Raw genomic sequence first — 17,606 nt, forward strand, 5'->3', positions numbered from 1 at the left:
ATTGTATATATGTTTTGGGGAGAATAATTAAGTAATGTAAATCTGAGATTTTTACCAACAGTTTGTAATCCAGTCTACTAATCCCCAGCAGCACATGTCCATCTGCTATGTCTTGATCTTTTCTCAGATTGCTAACACATCACATCAGAGACTGTTCCATTTGTACAGCACCTGAGGTGCAACGGGGTTTCTGCCGGTCTGCTATTGGTCTTGCACACTCCCATAACAAAATTATAAACAAAAAAATCGTAACTATAATAGTAAAGGTAATAATTTGGGAATCAGGTCTGCTGGCAGGGGATGGTTAAGAGGGATGGCCACGACTTCACTACTGTCACCAATGGGACTGTACGCTATCTTGGCACCAGGATGGAGGAATCCACTGCTCTACCTCAACTGAAGATCTCTCCAGGTGTGGGTTTGCATCCCTACTCTGTATCTTGACCCACACTGAGCATGCCTCCTCCCTCTACCTCCTCACACCCTGGAAAAGGAGGTGGACCACAACCTCATTATTTAGCTGAGCGCCCCAACCTCAGGGAAGCCCACCCGATCACAGGACAGGACAGGAAGATAGGAAATCAACCCTCTGTCTCCACGACTCCCGCTGGCTAACTGGGGGAGCTGATCCCACTGCAGGCTGAGGCAAGCTGCAAGTCCCATCGCGAAACATCAGACCCTCCCCAGATGTCACATAGCCAGAATACCACACTGGGGGTCTGGATTGCCCTCCGGGGTTGCCCTCAAGTGCAAACAGCAGGTAATCATATGCTAATAAAATACGGCAATAATGGCAAATATTTAATAATCAATAATGCCCATAAAATACTATGCAAAATTCGGAATTGGACAATCCAAGCCCCATATTGGATATTCTAAGTTTGTGTCCCATAGCTGAAAACAGTCACTTCCACTACCCTACTTTCTTCTTGTAATGTACTGAATTTTAGTTAAACACTACATTGCTGGGATCACTTGCGAACAAAGCTGCTCTGAAAAGCTGTAACTGAAAAAACAAGCAGAATATATGAATATATTGCAAGCAGCTTCCTAAACCCTAAAAACAGAGGGAGAGGGAGGAAAGAGGGGGAGTACAGCAGTGGTGACTTCTGCAGCAGAAGGAACATCTGGAAAACAGGGCTGAAGGAATTAGAAAATGAAGCAGCTCTAGATAATACTGATAGGAAATGCAGGTCAGATTGCAGGGATATGATTAAGGACAGTAGAATGTTCTTGTAACAATAAGGGGATATGCAAACAAACAAGCTTTGGCTGAAGAGCACACCATCCTGGAAAAAAAAACATTTTCTGTGGAATCCTGGTCCGCCTCAGCCACAACACTGCCGAAGCAGGGAAAAGCATGTCAGGTGCAAATCCACATTATGCTCATAAGCAACTGGAGTTTGTCTCCAGCTGCCAAGCAAACAAAGGACATGGCACTGCCATTGAATAAGATGAAGAGTCAAGTGATGTGGCTTTTGTTCCCCGTCCTGCCACAGATTTCCTGCACAACCTTAGGCCAATGGCTTAGTACCTCTGTGGCTGTTTCCTTTTTCAACTCTTAGCTAAATATTAAAAGGAACAAGAAGCTGGTGATAATACAACAGATTAGTTTCAGAGATGACTTAAAGCTATGCCTTATCCAGCCCCCTTCCATGTCAAACTTATCCCAAACACCTACCAAGAAAGGGGCACAGTTCAGCTTCACAGTACAGCCACCGTGTGGAAACACCTTGTTGTGAAGACCCCTATTTCTTTCCCTACCAGCACGCTCTCTTTCTGCTTGAAGAGCCCGGCATACAGGCGTGGACACCCTGCCCTTCCACTGATGCACTGGACCGGTGCGGCACAGACCATGGGACACTCCGGGGCTGCATGGTGGCCGTGTGCCCACTGGCTGCCTGTCCCAATGCAGTGCGGTGGCGAGGGCTTCCTGCCTCCAACACCTAACCCCCGTCAAAAACTCCCAGACACCAAGGAAACCAGAGGCAGCTACACCACCAGCACTGCCAGCATACTAAAAGCAGCCGCTTCCCTTGTCCCAAGGCCTTCAAGGGCTACCCTAAAAAGCAGCTCCACCTCCAGTGCAGAACCAAAAGACAAGCCTGGACAGAGGTATGAAGATTACCACTGCACCTGGCCTCCCGATGCCCCTTTCTCTGCCAAGCCCAGGGGACCAGCAGTGATCTGCCAGCAAGTTCATCACTACCCAACAAGAGTAATTCCCTTCTCCCAGTGCAGCGTGCTGCTGGGCTGCCCTCGAAGAGCACGGCATTTGCCTATGAGCCTCTTTCTCCTGTTTTTCTCCATGACCTTGATAGTGATCAATAGCCCCCACAGAAACTGTACTAATCCTATTCAACGAAAGCAATCCCCTGACCATCATTTCCAAATTATCAGTCCTGAATTTATGAGCACTGAACCAGTTGATGTTTTTCCATGATGAATGCACTTAGGAGCTAAACTTCACAGGACAAAATATCTGTGACTTTCGTGTTAAGGTTGTGGTGACTGGATGCAACCAGAGAGACTGCTTTAGTTTCAGTCCCCATTCATTCTGGGCACTGACTTCATTTCAAGGGATATCACACAGACCTTACTCACCACATTTTTCAGTTTCTCATCTATAACAACATAAGAGAGCAGAAACAAGAGATATGCTTTATCAGTTAAAGTAGTGGTACTGCTGTAGATGCAATGGACTAGGAATATCAGCAAGGCATGGCTTGCAGGGAGGTAATATCCTCTTTTAGCATACTCAGTACTGCTGAAAAAAATGAACATGTTTACAGACACGTCTCCTGCAGGTTTGAAAAAAGAGCAGAAGCAAAAGCTGCTTCTTTTACACAAATGCAGAAGCTGTAGCCAGAAGCCTGCCTGTTTTTCTTTGTAGTGTTAGTTGGTCTAATTGAAGAATATTACCTTCCCTTACAAACTCTTGTCTCTTGTTACAGCCACCATGCACTTGACATATGTTATGACTAAAGCTGAATTTAAGACCTTTTCAATTAGATTTTCTTTGTCCTCCCATTTTATGCCCCAAGGAAACAAATAAAGTGTAAACCTCACATTTTAGCCACACTGAGGCAATTTTAATTTGCTTTGATGTACATAATCTCCCAGATTTTTCAAAGGAGAGATGCTATCATAACGCTTACTTGCTTTGTTCCACTTCGCTGAACAGACACTCTCCCTTATGCTAGATGAAAAGTTTAGCAATGGCAACTGTCAATTTTAAATAATCTGATTTGAAAGCTACATCATGTAGCATTTCAGCTATGCTGAAGGGAAAAATAAGGCTAGCAGTATAGCCTCTTACTTTGCAAAAGAAACCATCCATGCCAACACTCATGCTAGTGTCTTCCTCAAAGACACAGACACACTTTAGTAAAAGACCAAAGATGGGATTATCATCCACAAGCATCACAGATGATCAGCATATATGAAAACCATACCTCCATGCTGATAGAAATGCTGACCTGCCCCTCTGCCCCAACTTCCTCTTGGAGACTGAAAAATAACTTAACAGTCACCAAGCGCGTACTGTGGGAGCTAAACTGATTAGGTTTCCCTGCAGAACTGAGTGTTTTGTTTTCTAACTCATCTAACAGAGTCAGTGCCATCTGCTGACCAACTGCCTCTCTTAAATATTGTGTGTATTTCAAGCAGAAATGCAGTACTCCCAAGCTCCCGTACTAATACTTGCGCTGAAGTTTTGAATTCTCAAAGGCTCTAAGCAGAAATGATGTTTACCAAGCTGCGATGCTGGCAATCACTGCCTCCTGACACAACTCCCCCTCTCAAACTGGCTTAGGAAGGCAAGCGCAACAGGGACAGCAGCAGGCGCAGGCTCACTAGCCCACTGCTCAAAGGCAGCAGCCAAATCTACCTCTTCCATAAGGAGAAACAGGTATCTCTCAACACAAAGAGCAAGTGTGGAGCCAGTCTGCTTCCACCCATAGCAAACTCAAGAGAGGAAGTGGAAGGAGCCTGGAACAAAGGGTTTGTCTTCTGTGGAGGCCTGAGCATGAGGAACCACAGAGACAGCTGGAGCTGTGCTGCGGCTGTGGGACACCCCTGCCGCGCCACCCCGCTGGTGGTGACATTCCACGTGAAGATTTCAACTCCACAGTTATGGAGTGCTCTTACACAGACCTGCCTCACTAAGCAGCTCATGCCCTGGGAGGGCACGCCACAAGACAAGTAATAAGCACTTGATACTTGCCCTTTCCAGAGAAAACAGGGAACAACATGCATTCTTGCTGGGAGCTATATCAAGAAGTCCAAAGGACAAAATGGCTCAGATAACTAACACTGCTGAGGAGACACCTGAAGAGGGGTTATGCACCCTTCCAAATGAGAGTGGTTAAGCAGAAACAGTCAGCATCTGAGCCAGGTGGCAACACAGACCTAGGCAGGAACACAAATCCAGCCAGTTTGCTAGTCCCCAGCAAATCCCACCCTCTAAGAGAAACATTCACAGGATTTTTTAGGCAGGACAAGAAGCATGAGCACCCTGGATGATCCCCTATTTGTGGGTGGAAGCCAGCAGGTCTGGCTGCAGCAATTCTCTAATAATACTTGGCTGATTTCACAGGCAGACTTAACAGACAAGATTCTGCATATGACCTGTAAAACAAGTATGTCAGAGCTGGCTTTACGTGTTAGTGCAAAACTCAGGTAGATGTCCTTTACTCAGGGGAAAACGCTGGAGGAAGTAGCTGTAACTTCCAGAGAGAGAAGACCTACACTCCTTTTCCCCAAGCTGCTTTGTTTTTCCTTGCTGGAGCGAGGAAACTCAAGCCACACGAACAGTCTGCCTACCAAGAAGCTTGTCCTTTCTGATTGACATACTAAACAATCATAACAGGATTAAAATCCATGCTTTTTTCCTTGGTTGGATATGATATTTTTCTGAATCTTCTTTTTCTGGGAAGTCATGGTTTTGGGTCTTTTTTTTTTTTTTTTTTGAAAGAGCATTATATAGACTACAAAGCACTACAAGCAGCAACATATTCCAGATGCACAACTCATTATATTACAGCATGTTGATACATTATGGTTTCTTCTACCAAAACTTACCACCACAGAAGGAATTTACAAGCAATGTGTTAATGAACAAAACAAGACCCAAAGCATGACTGATCTAAAAGAGGTGTTTTTTTTTAAACTAAAATATGGTCTGAGCTTCAAACAGTAACTGCTAATTCTTATTCAAAGAAAAATACACAGTACGGAAAAATATGTATGCATATACATGCCTATATGCAGTATTTTCACAGAGTAACTGCTGCTACAATACTTGTCAGCTTTGAGATCTTATAAGTCTTTTAGAGTGATCCTTACTCCTGCAGAATTATTTCCTTTTTGCTTCAAATTTCCAAAAATTGCTTATTAACCAGTTGTTCCCACAACTAGTTTTTGCAGCTGTTGCACACATACATAAACAAAATATAAAGCAAATATAGAGAACAATTTAAAGGGATGAAAAAGTGTGCTAATGCATAGTATATTCAAATTCAGCTGTCATTCATCTTGCCTATTGCTTTAATGGCTTTTCCTTCTCACTTCTCTTTGGCGACATTTACATTAAAAAGTGCAGTATCTTTTCACTTCCATTTTAAAAGAATGTTCCTTGTAATGATTAACATGGGCTTGAAAGTATGTTTTCTGAAATTCAGTAAAAAGGTAGTTTTAATAAAGATAAATGAGAAAACTGGAGAAAAGTGAATCGTTTTGCCATCTGAACTAATGTCTGTTTGAAAAAGGCTCAACTGAGGAAAGAGATGTAAGACTTTTGGCAATGCAAATTATAATTATTTCAAATCTTGGCAGCAATTTTATCAAATAGTAGCAATTTCATTAAAAGGTGCACTGGTAATCATCTACATAAGGCCTCCAGGGGGAAAAATATACCAATAATTGCATAATTATGTTATCATTGCTCTTATGATGGACCACATTAAATACCACAAAGAGGAGCAGTGCTTTTACTTTCTCTAGATATTTAGTTCAGTATTTTTTCCTAGAAGTTTACAGCAATAAATAAGACTTTGAGATTAAGATAATAAACACATTCACCAAACTTTGGAAGAAGGTACAGTTATCTTTTATATACATATTACTTTGTATTCTTTCTCCCTCACTGAAAGGACTGACGGATTCATGAGAATTTGGTAATAAGGTTCTAGTAATAAGGCAGCTAAGGCATTTACATAGCTCTATTACTGAAATAAAAGTCATTGCAATCACATGTAATGCACCCACATGGCATTAAGTTTTTGAGTATTTCCATATTTGCCCATATAAATTAATATTATCCATTTAGTCAATTTTAATTAGCCTGCAGTAAGTTAGATTTGCATTGTCCAAATACTGCACAAGGTTTGCTGCTAATTAGAATGTTACAAAATTCTTGTAGAAGCATTAAGTCTTATAGAGAGTAACAAATCTAATAAATGTGTTTTTAATGGAGACATATTTTCTGAAACTACACGCAAAGATATTTCTCCAATACTGTAACTAGGAAAGATTCATGGGCAGGTTCTTCAGACTCCCAGGGTGAACAAAGCTAGTCCCATGTAGTCACGTCAACACCCAGCGAGATCGGTGAAAAGCTCTGTCTTGGATGCGCCTTGAAGACAGAAGTTTGCATGTGTTTCTGACAATCCGTATTTCTGCATGTATCTTAAAAGGAGATACGTAACCTGCCATTTAACTTCTCTCCAGCGTCAGCAGAAGTCCCAAGGAGCCATTTATATATTTTGCTTGCAAACTGTACTTTATTTCCTAGTTTCTACCACAGCCCTATCATGAATTGCATATACATGGTACATACTTAGGTAGCAGCTTACTGAAAAAGTTATTCTTATTACCCCAGGAGAGATTCATGGATGGACAAGAGAGGGCATCCAGCTGTGAGCGCAGGCTGAATGCCTGCTTAAGCAGGGAGTCCCACTGCAGCATCTTATATGATGATATCTACTTGACAGGAGGAGACCAGAAACACAGAGTGTACTTCTGCTCCTTCAGTTTGACCTCTTTTACCGTGCTGCATACCCCAAACCCTATATAGGTAGGATGATATAAGCATTATTGCAAAGTCAGCAATTTTATGTATAATAGCTGGAAGTCAGACATGCTATGGAATAGGAAATTTCAACCGCTTGTGTTACAATGAACCACTTCAGGGAGGAAGCTTTTATTTTGTCAAAGATAACACAATTTCTTTTCAAAGGTAAAAAGCTATGCTCATCCAGGCATAGAAAGCACTTCCATGCTATATAAAATAGCAAACAAAGAGTTCGGCAGCAAAAGTAAAGAATTTGGCAGTCACCAAGTAGCAGAGACTGAATGTGTCAACAATATGGTGCTAGTGCAAAAGAACATCTACAGTTCTCAGACTTATGAACAGAACCATGGCAGGTAAGTATAGCACATAAAATGCACATTTAATTTAAGATTACATTAAAAGTAAAAATGGAGCACATTTTCCTTTTTAAAAATAAAAATATTCAAAATTAAATTTGAAAATACAATAACATAAATTAAAGCTTACACCTCATGTAATCATTAAAAATTTAAATGCAAAATATCACTCAAGCAGAACATTTGCTGCCAGCATTTTAAAGATAATCAAACAACTAAATTCATGGAAGTCAGGAGCTGAGCACTTCTGTTCAGGCTGTGCTGCAGCAATAAACCAGCCTTTGCCATCTGGAGTCTCCTAGCAGGTGCAGAGAAAATACCTTCTTCATTTCAGTTCATTCAGTACAATTCAATTAAGTAACTAGTCCATTCAAAGAAGAGATACTGATCAGGAGTTGAAAAACATGAATGTTTCTTTCCTTTTTCATTCTAAGAATAAAAACTTGATAAAAGAGGGTGAGATCTACTAGCTCTAAAATTTTTGCAGCATGGTGATTAGATACCACTAGTTTTGACTATAGATAGGCCTTTCAGACATTAATTCTTTATTTCAAGATATTTCTCAGTAAGTTTTTTCTTCTGAATTGGCTGCCTTCTATGTGGTGCTATTTATCTAACAGAACACTTCAGAATTCCAGCTTCCTTCACTTTAATCGATGCAAACCATAAGTAAAAAATTAATTATCCAATACATAAGAACTGTCAACACTTTCTATTTTCATACTAAAACAAACACATGAAGAATCAGAATAAGTGTATATATAATAAGCTACATAATTGCTTAAATACATGCACAGTGATTAATCAAACTAAGTATAACACTAAGTGGAAAGGCTATATTTAATTAAAACCTCTATCTCAATGGTAATAAAGGAGGTTAAATCTTTCTTTACAAAATCATTAAGTACAAATGCAAAATAGTCAAAAAGAGGCTTACTGTTGGCTGATTTAAATCATGATTAAAATCGGATTTAAAACACTTTGAATCAAACTGAGTTACACTACACAGGGAGGCACCTATTTTGTTAAATCTGGCAGCACTAAGCTTCTCATCTGGAGTCAGGTGTCAATTTTATACATCATATGTGGGGGGAAATGCAAACAAGCTGGTGAGAGATGAGAAGAACGAGGAGGAAGAATTACAAAAGATGCACCAGGAGAAAAGACTGAAACAACTGTCTAGCGTGTTTTTTGTTCAGCACAAAAAAGAGAAGTCAAAGATGTGGTGTTAGCTGTCAATATGCAAAATGCTGTTATAAAGAGGATGGTGATCACCTGTTCACTCTATCCCCCAGAGGAGGGCAAAAAAGAATGGAATTAAGCAACAGCAAGGGAGATTAGCTTAGCTGTCAGAAGCAACTTTTGAACTTTAATAATTAACTAAAAAAATGGGTGGTAGAATATCATAAGTCTGTTTTAGAACAGGTTAAACAAAAATAAACCTGGGAAAGTCTGCTATGTCTGACCCTGTCAGGGACTAGGTGACTAGATGACCTTTGAAGGTCTTCTCTAGGCTTACTCTCACAGTTCTGTGGGAGCTTCCTAACGTTTGCTCTGTTTCTCAGAGACCCAGCTGCTGGAACCAGGCAAACGTTGGAGAAAGTCAGATTTCATTCAGCAAAGAAGCATGTTTCCACTCCTCCAAGCTTCAACGTGTGATGTCGGTGCACCCATTAACTTCTGAACAAAAAACAGATTAAGAGAGCCAAGTGCAAGTTTTTAATCTCATGACACTGTCCAGCAGGAATGCAGTTAATTATTTCTGAATGGTCTATCTATGCAAATACTTAAACTATTTTAGAGTTCATTCAGCTCTTTTTCCCCCTCTAAAACATCCAATGACAGGTTCTGAATGACAGGAGGATATTTGTGAGGTTTCTTGCAGAACCACCCAGCAGGATTTCTTTTTCCGATGTGGCTTTTGCACAAAGCTTTTCTTTAAAAGTCCACTCCATGTCACGAGGAGCATGTTCACCTAGCACAAGTAGAACAGGGGGAAAAAAAGGAGAAGTAGGACTAACCTGGCATTTGTCAGGCTTCTAAGGAACTTAATACCTGGGATGCATCTGTCTGACTTTCAAACTTCCCTTCCACTGTTTTATAAAAACAAATGAGATGTCTCTCTTCTTAGCTTAAATCAGCCCGTGTATCCTCATTATCACTTGGCTCTACAACTGTCAGTGCCTAGTTGACTAGTGAATTCTTCTCAGTATCAGATATTTAATAATTACGTTACATGATTATGAACTCAGCTGTCCGATGACATTTAAAATCATAGACACTTAATGTTGCCAAAACCCTACCACAGAACCATATAGCTGATCACGTTACTAAATAATGCTTCATTTTAGTTACAATCTCCAGGACTGATATGTAGAGAGCAGCACAGAGCTGCACAGCATGTTAGCAGCAATAGCAACTTTTCTATTATTTACATGCCTGTTCACTGTAAAAGGTAACATGACCAACTGTGACATTAAAAAGAAAATTAAAAATCCATTTAAAGGTATATCTGAAAACCTATGTTCTTAGAATAAACCAATATAATCCCCAATAGCAAATCCACTAAGAGATTAACATTTACTGTGCTTTCTAATTGGTATAACCTAGAAAATATGAGTGGCATTCTCTCTTCAAATACAGATGTTTACACTCCTCTTACGCTTTTATCACTAACTGCAGCAATCTTGGCCAGTGGACAAACAATGTACTTCAGTTGCCATTATGCTTGGCAACAAGCCAATGAAACTACTCACATGTGTAAAATTATGTTCATTTATGACTGTTTGCAGGTTTCACTGTTATAGAAGGTCATGCACCTTTTGGAAAATCCCTTCTAGTTTCCTAAAAATCATTTAAAAAGCAAAGTGCAATACTTCTAGAGTAAAGTAATATTGAAGAGTAATAATAATTTTAAAAAAACTCTTGATATCAACTCCTAATAATTTGTATGTGCATTCTCTTCAATTTTTCTTTAATAAATGTCCAAAACATATAACACACTGAAATTTGGGTCACCACTTTCTAATATGCTTGGCCTTTAGCATGAGATCTCCTTTTTTATGTAAGGTTACAATGAACACCTAAAGTCCTACTAAAACTGAAGAGACTCAAGACAGGGGACCTGAGTTTCTGATGGACAGAAATAAAAGCAGGTTATTTCTTGTGCAGAGGAAGATTCAGAAGGACATTCACAAATTACAAAAAAGCAAATGTTTTCACTTAAAGTGAGAAGGTACTTACAGTAAATGTAATGCATTAGGATATTAGATCTCATTTCCTCCAGCCATTCTTTAAACAGCTGAAAGAGACTTAAGGAAATGAGTCAAAATCCTGGAAGATGTTTGTATTACATTAAAAGAAAAAGAAAACAACATCTGTAAAATAATGCATGTGTAACACACACAGCAAGACAACGTGCCACAGTTGATCTCTGTAATGGTATTTAGCTTCATGGACAGAGAGAAAAAGACAGCTGAAAAGTAGCTTAACCTTGAGCAATTACTGTCTCTCTTTTACAAGATCAGTATCAGATTAGATTGGCTGTCATGTACTGCAGATAAGCATATACGTTGTTAAAACTCTTTGATGCTCTGTTGTTCTTGCTTTGTCCAGAATTTGTTATTCCTTACCTTCAGACTCCTCCAGTGTTTACTGTAAGTTCAGGCTAGAAAGAAACTTTCCTTCAAAATACAAATACATAATGTTTGGTATTTAGTCTGACAATTATGGACTTCCCTTAAATTCTTTTGAATGGCTTTCACTAACAAAGAATTATCATTAATAATACAGCAGCATGAAATGCAAAGAAAACCAGAGGTGTCATTAGCATCTCTAATATCAGATCAGAGAGAGAGAAAAGGACAAGTTGTATGATGAGAAACACCAACTCGGATGTGACTCCTGCCCTAGCCTTTGCCACTGGCTCGTATTGACATGTGGTTAAGATATATCCGTGTTGATTCCACCTGTGTCCTGTAGTGTGTCCCTACGCGAGGTGATTCAAGATCCTGCGCTCAATCTGTGCACCTGCAAAGAAGCGTTATTGTTTCAACAACCAACAACAGCTCTCCGAGAATGCCGAAATGAAATGAAAAGCCCATGGCGAGCCAGCGTAACCTAACAGTATTACAGCTGGGCTAATCTGTCAATGAGAGAGGCTCTCTGTTGAAAAAAGAGCACATGCAAATGCCTCCAGTCTCTATGAACAGTACTTAAGCTGGATGCAAATGTGATTCTCACTCCTTGCCAAATTTATCACATTCTTTATTATAAAGCCTGAAGAAAAATCACTTACGCACTCGCTCAGAAAAGCTTCCCAGTTGTAACGGAAGGAAAAGAGTCAAATATTGAACAATCTTTGACATTTCCATTCTGCTCCTGGCAGTGGCCTTGGGCCACATTTATGTGCAGGAGAATCCACACGGCTGCAGGGGAGGGAGGAAAAAGACGAGGGAGACAACAGGAACCAGCCGACCAAGGAGGCCCAACACAACAAACGGGAGGACGGAGGGCACTATATTCACGTGGTTGGAGGGGTCAAGAAAGTGACTCAGTGACAGCAATCGGAATCATTATCAAGTTCAATCGACTCAGTGACAGCAATCAGAATCGTTATCAAGTTCAATCTTCCTCCTTCGATCTTCCTCCCTCCCAGCTGGCAGGTAGCGGGCAGCATTATGAAAACAGACGTGCCTCCCCCTGGGCAGAGGCAGAGCCTCCCATCACCCTGCAGCTCCCTGAGAAACCAAGCAGCCCTCACCGCAGGGCAAAAATGCTGCAGAGACCCTGAAGGAGTACTGGGGCAGGGGACGGGGTGAGCCTCGGGGATGACAGGGAAAGAGCATGGAGAAAAAGCTTATTCCAGAATATTCCATCAAAGGAGGACTAGGCAACCCCCAAACGGAAGGAGAAGTGCAAGCTTATGTCTGGATGCAAGAAAAAGCGGGAAGGGGCTGGGGACAGAAGAGAAGAATGGGTTACTCTCCAACAAGTTACATTAAGCTCTGTTTTCCACATCCTGCTTCCCTGTTTGCAACAAAAGGGAAAAGCTCTTGACTAAAGGCCAAAAAAGATACTTAATATAAACTTGTACATGAATAAACAAGATACAGGACAGGTCTGAATGGGGACTGCAGGAGATCATCCAGTCCAAGCATCTGTACTGCTGCAATCCCAAAAGTGACATGGGGTCAAGCTGGCTCCAGAACAACCCAGCACAGCAAAGCGGGCTCTGTCCGGCCTGCTGTTTCCGACGTGCCCTGCGCCCCTGCCAGGACACAAGCCACCTTCCGACACTCCCTCCAGCACAAAGCGAGCCCTGAACATGCCTACACCTGTGTGATACACAAACGATACACGGACAGACTCACAGACACCTGCCTTTTGCAACAGCAAGTCATTTATGTCTGCGACTACACTGCGAATTTTTGTCAATACAAGTTTGTCTAATGTGCCACTGAGGGGAAGTATTTCCCACAAGTAAGTGTTCAAACCTAGATTCAGATGAAGGATTGAAGGGTTCCCACCTCCCCACACCTCCTTGCCCCCCACAGTAATCTGGAGCGTGCATCTGGTGGCCTCCATAAGATGCTGGCAGTCTGACCCGTTTCCCAAGCTTTTCTTAACAACAGTCCAACTGGAAGATGAAGCTTGAAATGCAGGGCAATAAATGTATGAAGTAAAGACATTTGGTGGATATTAATCACTTCTATATACTTTTTAGGAAATTTCAGGGAACAACACAGTGTTAGGAGAATTTTGTATCTCTGTGACTACTGCACTAGCATTTGGATATTCTGGAGATATTCTGGTATGTGTGAATATATCCACACATGTGGATATTCTGAACAGGAAAGTCCAAATTGTCAGGTATCGCACCCTAGTTGATCTTATCAAAACAAAAGGGAGCAAAACAAAAATGTTATCTAAACAAAAATATTAACAAAAGTGTTAATAAATCAACTACTGCCCTCTCTCACATGCCAAAGTAAAGTGCTTACAATGAAGAATCATAAATCATCACTACTGTTAGGGGTTTTTTTTGTTTTATTTGCTTCCAACACCAGAAAACTATGGCCAGACTTCCACAGCCCTCCCGTCTCCTCACACATGCAGCACTCTCTAAGTCTCCTCTCTCTGGGTGGCAGCAGTTACAACACCTAGCAAGTGCATTGCCTCCCTTAATGCCTAACTTTCTCTCAGACAAAAGTAGTAATATAACCTTTCAAGTTATCCACTTTCAAATGTTGGTGCACTGGTCCAAATTGCTGCCTGTGTGCAATTCCACAAACACTAACAGCGATCTCCCTATGGCACCTGCAGACCCCCAAATGCTTCCTAATCCACCAAACAGCGCAACCCGAGACAGGGCGACTCCAAAAGCTCGAAGTTCTCCAACGCTGCACCCAGATGCCGCATTTAAAACCGCCAGCCCTGCGCACTAGCCCGAGCCCCGTGAAGCGGGGCCGCAGGAGGCTCCCCGGTATCGAGTAGGCGGAGGGCAGCCGCGCACTGCCCGCCCCGCACCGCGCTCCGCTCCGCGAGCGGCGCAGCCCGCCCTGCGCGCCCAGGCGGAGCGGCGGCGGCGGCGGCGCCAAGCCCGGCTCCGACGCCGGGTCCCGGGGCAGCAGCCGACCCCGCGGCCGCGCTGCCCCGCGCCGGTCCCAGCCCTCGGGGGGCGCCGGGCTCCCGCTGGCGGCGGCCCCCCGCCTATTGTTTAACGCGCACCTAACGCGGGGACGTTATTGTCAAAACCGCCCAGCCAGGCAGCCGGGGGGGGGGGGGCGCCCTTCCGGCCCCTCTCCCAGCCCCCCATAACCGCCGCCTGCGAACAAAGGAGTTTTTTTTCCGGCGGAGCGTCCCGCGGAGGCGGAGCGGGGCCACGCCGGGCACCCGGCGCGCTGCCCGACACGGGCGCGCAGGCCGCCCGCGGCCGCTCCGCGCAGCCCCCGCGCAGCCCGCCGCGGCTCCGCTCGCGCTCGCCGCCAAAGTTTCTCGGCGCGGCCGCGCGTGTGCCGGCCCCGCGCGGCTCCGCGCCCTCCCGCGGCTCCCACCTGCGGGGAAGAGGCTCAGCAGCAGCACGGCGTGCGCCAGCTCCCAGGCGAGGTACGCGCTCTCCATGCCGCCCCCCGAGCCCGGCCTGCCCGGCTGCCGCTCGCACCGCCCGGCGCGCAGAGATGCCCGAGCCCCCGCGGGAGGGCTGCGGAGTACAGCCGGCCCGGCCCGGCCCCGCCGCGCCGGCCCCGGCCCCGGCCCCGCCTCCGCCTCCGCCACCGCCCCACCGCGCCGCGCTGCGCTGCGCGGCCCCCGCGGCGCCCTCCGCGCCCCGCCCCGCCCGCCGCCCCGCGCCGGGCTGGTGCTGGCGCAGGTGAGGAGCTCGGCCGCCGCGCTGCTGCGGAGCGGGGAGCCTTTGCTTCGCTCCCGAGAAAAATAAAATAAAAAACCCCAAGCACTCCCCCTCCCCCCGAAAAAATTGACCCCCTCCCCCCCGTGAGCAAAACCGCGCTCAGTGCCGCGGGGCGCCGGGGGAGCTGGGGCAGAAATCGCCTCCGGGCCGCGGCGGCGCTTACGCGGTGCCCGGGGTCGGTGCTGCGCGGGGCAAAGCCCGAGGCCGGCAGGGCCGGCGCGGAGGGGACGTCCCCGCAGGGACGGGTACAGCCAAGGCAGCGGGTCTCACTCTCAGGCTCATTTCCAGCTTCAGGAGGGGTCGCAGCAGCCTCTGCGAGCCGCGAAGGTCGCGCTGCCGCTGCGACCCGCGCAGCTGAGCTCTCAACCCGGGGCCGCGCTGGGCAGTCACATTTTAGCGGCCAGGGAAGGGATCGAGTATGGCCTGTGACACGAAAGGAAAGGTTGAAAGAGCTGGCTGGTTTGGTACGGAAAAGAGAAAGCTGACAGGGAGCTTAAACATGGAAAAGGTTCTTACAAAGAGGATTGTGAGCAATTGTTTTTCATGTCCCCCAAGGGCAAGATAAAAAGTAATCCATGTAGCTCTCAAAAAAAAAAAAAAAAAAAAAGGAAAGAAAAAGAAGAAAAAAAAGCTTAAATGTTAGGAAAGCACTTGCAAAGAGCAAGGAGAATTTAGTCTGCAAATGCATCATGGAGAGCAGGTTGTGGAATCCCATAGAGGGAGATTTTTAAGCACTGATGAGAGAAACTGTTCACAAGGAGGATCTAGGAGCACTTGCTTTCGTATCTGCAGAGCGAGAGTGAAGGTACCCAGCGGGCAGAAATAATACAAACTGCAGAAATAATTCTGAGTGCAGAAATGGCTGTCTTTAACACTCTTTTGTCAGTCAGTGTCACACACTGCTGAAGGGAAAGAAAGGTGTGTATAACCTGGGATACTGGATGTCCGAGGCAAAGGAGTCATACATGCATTCCCCTACTGCGCTCTGACCAGAGAGCCAAACACAACACACCCTTCAACAGGCAGGTGGGGAAAGGACACATAAATTGTCAGAACACCCAAACAACACTTTTTAGTGTTCGTAAGGATGTAGAGGACTCATGGCAAAACTCTTACCAGGGAAAAGCAGCCGGAATAAATGTAGTACAGATCAGAAAAGTTATTGAAGGCAAATTACTCATTTTTTTTCATCTTCTTTCTTTGCTTTTTCAGTTTTTTTCTGAGGTTAATAGCACTGTCCCATATGGTCCAGTATTAGATGAAAGTCTTGTCTTATATGTTTAAAATGGCTCTCTCCATTTCTTTACTCTTTCATCTCTGACAGCTAGTCTCTTTGATGGGTGAATCCTTCCTTTGCCTGCAAAGCAGAATACATTTTTGCTAGCACATCGACAATTTCAAAATCAAACATCATTTTCAAATCATATTTCTCACTAGGTGTGAGCCTCATCAAATTAATTCTGGATAGAGAAAAAACAGCTAAAATACTTGAAATTTTCATGACGCCCAGATTTTCCAGATATCTTTGTGTTTCTTTTTTTTTTCAGGAGAAAAAAAAAAAGAGGGTTGGCAATTTTTTTTTATAAGGGCTTGGAGCATTTACAGTTTATGTTCTTAAAGATGCAAAGGAGTGCATAATATGCTGCAGGAGGTTTCCACTGCAACATTATCAAGGAACATGTGATGTTGTTATTATGACAGGTTTCTCCCTGTTCTTTGTGATTAGTGTTATTTCAGTTAGTGGCCTGGCTTTATGCTCTGCACATCCCTGATCACATGAAGCCTAACTCTGCATTGCCCTGCATCTTCGGCCTTCTTTTGCCCAGCCTTAGCTGAATGTTAAACATCTCAAAATCAGGGTGGCAACAATGTTCTCCATGTACTTTGCATGGCTATAAATAGTGGCAGTAAGTGGGAGGCACAGGTGAATTGGGTTTAACCTTGCCACTTCATTTATTTTTAATAATCATAATGACAAATGTAGTTGCCCTTTCTCCTTTGTCCAATATATTGCATTGAAAACTGCGTGTAAGGCAGAGTTGTGTTGTCTATATTCTGTTTGCAGTATAAAAGAAAAAAAAGTGTTTCTTAATCAGTGAAGGACTCCCTTGGGTCTTTTTTACCCTCTTCCAGAATATGTGAGCTTAAGTCAGAACAGGTCTATTTTGCATTTGCAGCCAGGCAAGGTAGCCCCTCACATGTTCCTGTGTTCAGTTACTGTGGTACCATGGCAATATGTTAGGATAGAAATGCCGTTTCTTCTGATTGTTTGCTTGTACCAGCTTGCAGCAGTTTGACATCTTAGGGGAAAAAGAAAAAAAAAAAGATCCAGACTTCAGAAACAATGGTTTTGAAGGTAAAAATGATAAGCTTGGAGAAATATATGAAACGCTGTATTTGGAAAACTCACTTCAGTTTGAAATCCTTCAAGTGATTTAACATTTATGGACTGGCTCCTTCAAATAGCCAGTTCCAAAGATTGTATTTACAGTCATCAGTGGTCTCGTCCACATCCATGGGACTGCTTACTGGAGTAAACATTGTATAAATCGATAATTTTGGTAAGATTAAGCTCATGTCGTTGAACAACTGGTGAACTAATGAAGGACTTGCATTATTTCTGCGTCTGAATGCAAATGTGTCTGGAAATTATGTCAGCTAGTTTGACGGCATCAAACACTTTATTTGTTAGGGCTATGAAAACCTTTCTATACTAAATCTTTACAGTATAAATAATCCTTGGAATCTATTCTCTCTATGGCAAGGTGTA

At 43.6% G+C, this 17,606-nt stretch overlaps 1 protein-coding gene across 1 annotated transcript in view; it reads right to left on the reverse strand.

Annotated features, from left to right (window-relative positions):
- KIT (KIT proto-oncogene, receptor tyrosine kinase) overlaps positions 1–14,550 on the reverse strand; it is a 58,161-nt gene extending 43,611 nt beyond the window's left edge. Inside the window, exon 1 of the mRNA XM_067297150.1 lies at positions 14,484–14,550. Coding sequence (XP_067153251.1) covers positions 14,484–14,550 — 67 coding nt within the window. The remainder of the gene's footprint in view (positions 1–14,483) is intronic.
- Positions 14,551–17,606: the final 3,056 nt, after the last annotated feature.

This window comes from Apteryx mantelli, chromosome 5, assembly GCF_036417845.1.
Source record: "Apteryx mantelli isolate bAptMan1 chromosome 5, bAptMan1.hap1, whole genome shotgun sequence".
NCBI classification, from domain to species: domain Eukaryota; kingdom Metazoa; phylum Chordata; class Aves; order Apterygiformes; family Apterygidae; genus Apteryx; species Apteryx mantelli.